General features: G+C 42.7%; 1 protein-coding gene across 1 annotated transcript in view; it reads left to right on the top strand.

Moving 5' to 3' along the window:
* The first annotated feature begins 249 nt into the window (after positions 1 to 249).
* Positions 250 to 6,000, top strand: part of AIG1 (androgen induced 1) — a 130,061-nt gene continuing 124,310 nt past the window's right edge. Inside the window, exon 1 of the mRNA XM_067293629.1 lies at positions 250 to 479. Within this exon, the coding sequence (XP_067149730.1) occupies positions 339 to 479 (141 nt within the window). The 5' untranslated portion in view covers positions 250 to 338. The remainder of the gene's footprint in view (positions 480 to 6,000) is intronic.

The raw sequence follows: 6,000 nt of genomic DNA, 5'->3' as shown, positions 1-6,000 counted from the left end.
CGGCTCGGGAGCGCGCCGGCGCGCGGCAGCGCCGGCCCCGCCGCTCGCCGCCGGCACCTCGCCGCCGGCTCCGCTTCGCCCCGCCGCCGGCCGCCTCGGCCCCGGTGGACACCCGCCGCCGCCGCCGCCGCCGCCCAGCGCGGCCGCTACGCCCCGGCCGGGGCCGAGCGCGGCGCGGAGGCGTACAGGGGCCCGCCCGCACCAACACACGCACTGACACAGAGCGACACACACCGCGCGACACACACCGCCCGCCACACACACACACACGCGCGCGCGCGCGCGCGCGCTGCCTCTCAGCCCGCCGCCGCGGAGGCCGCCCCTGCGCAGCGTGCAACATGGCGCTGGTGCCCTGCCAGGTGCTGCGCGCCGCCATCCTCCTGTCCTATTGCTCCATCCTGTGCAATTACAAGGCCATTGACATGCCCGCGCATCAGACCTATGGAGGCAGCTGGAAATTTCTGACCTTCATAGACCTGGTAAGTCCCCCCTGCCCCCTCCGTCAGGCCGCCCGCGTAACGGCCGCTGCCGCCGCCGCGCGCGGGGGCGGGGACGGGCCCGGCGGCTCGCGCCCCCCGGTGCCGCGGCCCCGCTCGACGGCAGCGCCATGAGGTGACCTTAAAGCGGGACGGCGACATGTTGTGGCCCCGGGGCCAGCCGTGAGAGGAGCCAGGCGGGCGCGACGGCCGCGGAACTGGGTGGTTTGCAAGGAGACAGACACGGACAAAGCCCAGGAGCTGTCGTGCGGAAGCAGGCCACAGCGGCTCGGAGCCCTGTGGGGAAAGCGTGTCTGCCGCCCTGTCATGGCCATACTTCTGCCATGTTTCCTCTCTTTTTAAGGGCTGGCAGTAAACACCAGAACCTGCTGGTCCCAGTGTTTGCCTCCCACCTCATAAAATGTGCTGTCAAAGCAGAAAGCACGTCTTGTTCCCTTGGCCCGCCAGAGGAGTCTTTCCCCGGCAGGTGCTGGTGAGAGCGCAACACAAAACCCACTGAGCGGCTTGGCCTGCCGCATCTAGTTAGCTCTGGTTTCAAACTCATAAATCTGCCTATCAAACCAAAGATGTTTCTTTTCACCTTTCTTCATAAGGATCCAGATCGTGAGCTATTGTGTGTAAGCCCACTGGAAGCCCCCAGGTGCTGCAGCTGGCCCTTGCTGGTCAAGGGCTATTTTTGCCCCCAGTTTCATAGCCTTGCTGCCTCAGTAGCAGTGTTGTTTCTAGTGCGCTTGGGAGGAGAGGGGGTGGGAGGAAAAGGGGAGATGGGAGGAGAAAGTTGGTTTCTGATTCAGAAATAAGATAGCAACTTTCACCTAGCACCTAGATCAAAGCAAGTTTTTTTTTTTATGAATCCACAGTGTAATTAGACAATACATTTTATAGTTCCTACTGAGTTACAGAAAAGTCTGAAAAAGTCTCTATTTCAGTGTTCCCTGACGATAAAACCTTTCACAGCACCCCATTCTTGTTTCACAAGTATTGCTATATTAACTGCCTACACACTTGATACCCAGTCAGTAGGTCAAGTTTGTGAATTTGGAAACCAAACTTAGACACTTAACCTAGTAGGTCGGGGGTGCAAATTTCTATATCAGGGTTAAGATAAGGTTCATTGAGCTCCTTTTTTTTTTTTTAGAGAGAGAAAAGAAAGAACTACCATATTTTTTATTTAACCAAGACAATTTTTTTTGCTGAGTGCCAAAAATTGGCTGATCCTCTGAGGATCCATAGCCATAATGGGTGCTTTTACTGCCATTGTAAAAGGGTGTCTTAAGGCCTGGATTTTTTCCGGAATGCAAACTAATGTCTAAGTTTGGGGTTTTTTTCCTTTTGGGCTGCTGAACAGTGTCATCAGTGATACTGATTGATAGAAGTTAGAGTCAAATCCCATTAAGTTAAGGCGGAACTGTTGACTTTAGTGACAGTTGAATTGGATGTGAACCAACTAAAGCTAAAAGCTGACAACCTTGTATTTGAATCTCCTTCACCCTTTTCTCTGTTTTTATAGTTCTAAAAATCCTTGGAGTATTAAGTGAACTAAGGCTGTTTGTCATGCATTGGAAGTAACATTTGACAGTGCATGATATTCATTATTTCCCAAGAAATTACAGCGTGCTGTCTATGACAAGTTCATGTGGACTTTCCCACCAAAGCATACACATAGTTCAGGCTACTTCTGACATGGCCCAGAAGGTCAAGTAAATATGTAATGCTTTCTAAAATAAAGACTAGAACAGTTATCAACTGCAATTAGTCACTTCTGTCCTTTAGCTCATAGATGTCATGTGTTACCCATAGTCAAGTCTGATAGTCGAGAAAAGGTTAATAGTTCCTAATAGTCTTGATTCCTTCCGAATAATGGACACAACTACTTGAATGCCTTTCTTGGTGCGTAGCCAGCAGATTGCCCTCTCCACTTCTTAACAATATTTACTTATGTCCAAATACCTCTGGTAGCATCTTACCTAAGCAGACCTCTCTTTATGTCCCCTGGGACAACTGAGAGACTTCAAGAAACAAAACTCTGTTAGATTCCTGGGGAGGATTCCAGGAGGAATGGTTGGAGGATGTTAGGCATACTTCCAAAATCCTGTATGTTAACTAAGTTTTAAAAAGCTCGTCCATAAGTTTCAGTTTCCTCAGCCATGTGCTGTGTTCCTGTGTCAGTCATATTCAAAGGCTGTCTAGACAAAATATCAGCAATGCCAGAGTCTTGGCAGACGTGTTCTTGCTACAGATTGTACCTCCACAAGCAGAGATTTCATCTTTGACATCACAGAAGCATATAGAAGTTCTTTCAGTTTCCAGAAAAGGCTACCAGTTTTTGCGAAAGCAAGTTTATGAATTGAATGTGAAAACTAATTTGGAATTTTTTCCATATATCCAGTTGTAATGGGACATTTCACTCTCAGCATCAGTAAGTGCTTCAGAGATTTAGATAGCTGGCTTTGCAGAGGTGCTATTTAGTTATTTGCGTGTAGCACAATTTTGAATCAAATTATGAAAAACTACTCTAAACTCATCTGAAGTAAAAACTTTAAAATTCCTTTAAAGTAAAACACAAGACATAGCAAAATGTTCCAAATCTATGTATTAATATAAAGAGTAGATTTATAGCCCTTACACTGTTTATAGAAGTTGAGCATTAAGAGGAACTTGTTCAATACAAAGCTAAAGACTGTAGTAATCTGTATAGTATAGTATAGTAATGCTATGTTGTTTGAAAAGAGGATAAATACTTCATTTTTATCTTTTAGAGAATGCAGTGGCTTGCTGCTTCTCAAAGTTTGCATTTATCTGTTTTACCTGCCCATCCATGACATTTTAGATGTTCATGCAATAATATTTTACATGTTGATACCTAAGTAATATTTACTTAGATACCAATATTCATGCTTAATATCTCCTGTCCTTGGAGTAAAGGAGAGAATAAGCATTACTGATGACTCTTAACTGCTGTGATATACTGACTCAGTTTCCTTGGAGTTGTGAATGTGTTGGCCACTCTCCCTATGTCAGTAGAGGCCTATGTCAGAGTGGCCACTCCCCCATGTCAGTAGAGGGGGTTTTTTTGAATTGTGAAGAGATGTTCTGAAATGAAGACTGTACTGGAAATATGTTTTGTCAGTACTCTGGATGTTCCTCACTGTGGCTGCTAACAATCATTTCTCCACTTCAAACTTCTAAAATCCTTTAGAAAACAGCAGTATCCTTGTCTTCATTTTATAGGGCAGTAAACTGAGGTACACAGAGGTGACCAGTTGCTGCCAAGATCAGTCAGTGGGCCAGGCAGATCAAATTATTGAACTGAATAATCAGGCTGCTTCATAACTACAACATGATGTTTTTTTCATTCAACCTCACAACACAAAACAAGTCTCAAAGATAGTTCCTGTGAAAAAGGCAAAGAATCAGATTCAAGATATTTCAAGAGATCTGTCTAAAACCTCTTGTATAGTTGCCTTTGTTAGACTCAGATTCACCATTTACAGGTTTTGGTGCTTCAGTACTGGACTGCTGCCCTGATCCCTGCATCACAACCCATGAATTTGTTGTTGAGCCTCATAGGAAAAGTTAGGTTAGGGTGAAAATGATGACAGTATGAAAGGATTCTTTGCAACAGGTTGGTCAGCCACACAAGTCTTTCAGGAATTTAGTACTTCCCCACTTGTACCACTGTTTGTTCAGTTTTGTAAGCAGTTGAAGTAGCAAAATTAAAGATAACTGGGTCATCTGGCATACATTGCAGTCACACCCCTATCTTCATAAACATACATACATTTGTTCAGGAATCCTTTGCACCAACTTGTCTAAAATGGCAGGATTCTTACTGTTGTAAGGATTAAGTTTTGTTCTTCAGTTTCTCTTGGTTCTCTTACTGTTGTGGAGAGAAGAGGCAAAAAAATAAACAGAATTTGTATTCTGGAATGAAGTGGAGCCTGCAAGTACCAAAGGAAGACCGTATGTCTCGTTAACAAAGGGTGCCCTGGTCTAAATAGCTTCTATTTTTCATTGTGCAATTTCCATGAAAACTTTGTTCCTCAAACAATGCTAGAATAAAACAAGATACTAATGCATGTACATATACATACAGTAACAAAATACAGTTTGGATTTTTTTGACCTTAAGGGCTCTCTGACAGACTGAACAGGGCAGTTACAGAGACAAAAACCAAGGCCAGAATTTTAGAAGGAGTCTCAAGTGTTATGATTTGCTAACAGTCTTATTTTGAATAACAGAATGTTAACATGGGTATTCATACCTCTTGATTCAGGGCAGCCAAAACTAGAGAGGAATTAATTTTATTTATATACAAACTTGTCTGGCCTCATACTTTTATTATTCCTTAAAAAAGCAAAGTGTCTGTTTGCCTGCATTTACTTTTATACATGGTCTGGAAAACTGGGTTCTACAAAAAAAAATATCAGTTCTGTTCTCAGGCACAGTTTTGCTAGTACCTGCAGAAAATGCCTTTAAATTTAGTTTGATTAAGTTTAAATAAGTCATCAGAACGTAGTTTGTTTCTTCCCTTTGGAAAACTTTAGAGAGGCATATTATCAAGACTAGGACTAGAAACTAGAGTTTGTATACCTGTCATTTAAGTTTAACTTATTTAGTGTATTAGTTATATTAAATTATATGAGGTACATTTTCTAGATAAGAAAAAATCTAGCAGCTTAAAGCATGGGTAAAAATTATAGATAGGATGTGCCCAAGTTGGGTTTAGTCTTGCCGATGGGAAGTAAGATGACCAGAATATGTCAGAGGCCAGAAGATTCAGAAGTGAAGAATAAATTGGGCGTTTTTCTTAAGTAAAGGTCAAAAAGCCAGCTTGATTGCAAACAGCCAATATAGTCATTCCCTGGTGTAAAATAAGATAACCTTTGTATTAGTAATAGATTTATTGGTTACCTTATAAAATCACAATGCCTTAGTATTAATCATATGCTGTTACATTACGTAGACTGTCTTACCACTAATATTAATAAAATTATAACAATAAAAGACAGATTTTGCTCTTTACCTCTTCAAGATAAAGCTGAATTTTGAAAGTAACCTTGATTTTCTTGGTCAATCATTATCCAAATAATCAAATACCTCACAAATTTAATTCTGTTGTCACATATAAATACTTAATATCTAGTATGTGTGGTACTGTCCTTCATTTGTTCCTGTATCTGTGTTAAAGATTTTGAGATTCTCTTGACTGGCTTCTGTAAACTCTTAGTTTCTTTCACATGAGGTTCTTGAACTACTGCAGTTCCTAGCTGATGTCTGGAGATCAAAAGGCAGTTTGTGTTCTTCCAAACTGTGCCACCGACTTGGTGTCTGAAATTGAGCAAGTTTCACTGCAAAGTGTGCAGGTTAAACTTACCACAACCCAGAGGACACAAGTGAAAACAGATTGCACAGTCTGTGGAATATAATTATAAGACACTTTTCCCAGTTTTCCATTGCTGAAATTAATTTCACCTTCTGCTTTTCTCTTTCATCATCTGTA

This window comes from Apteryx mantelli, chromosome 3 (genome assembly GCF_036417845.1).
Source record: "Apteryx mantelli isolate bAptMan1 chromosome 3, bAptMan1.hap1, whole genome shotgun sequence".
NCBI lineage: Eukaryota > Metazoa > Chordata > Aves > Apterygiformes > Apterygidae > Apteryx > Apteryx mantelli.
This window is presented reverse-complemented; position numbering and strand designations above follow the sequence as displayed.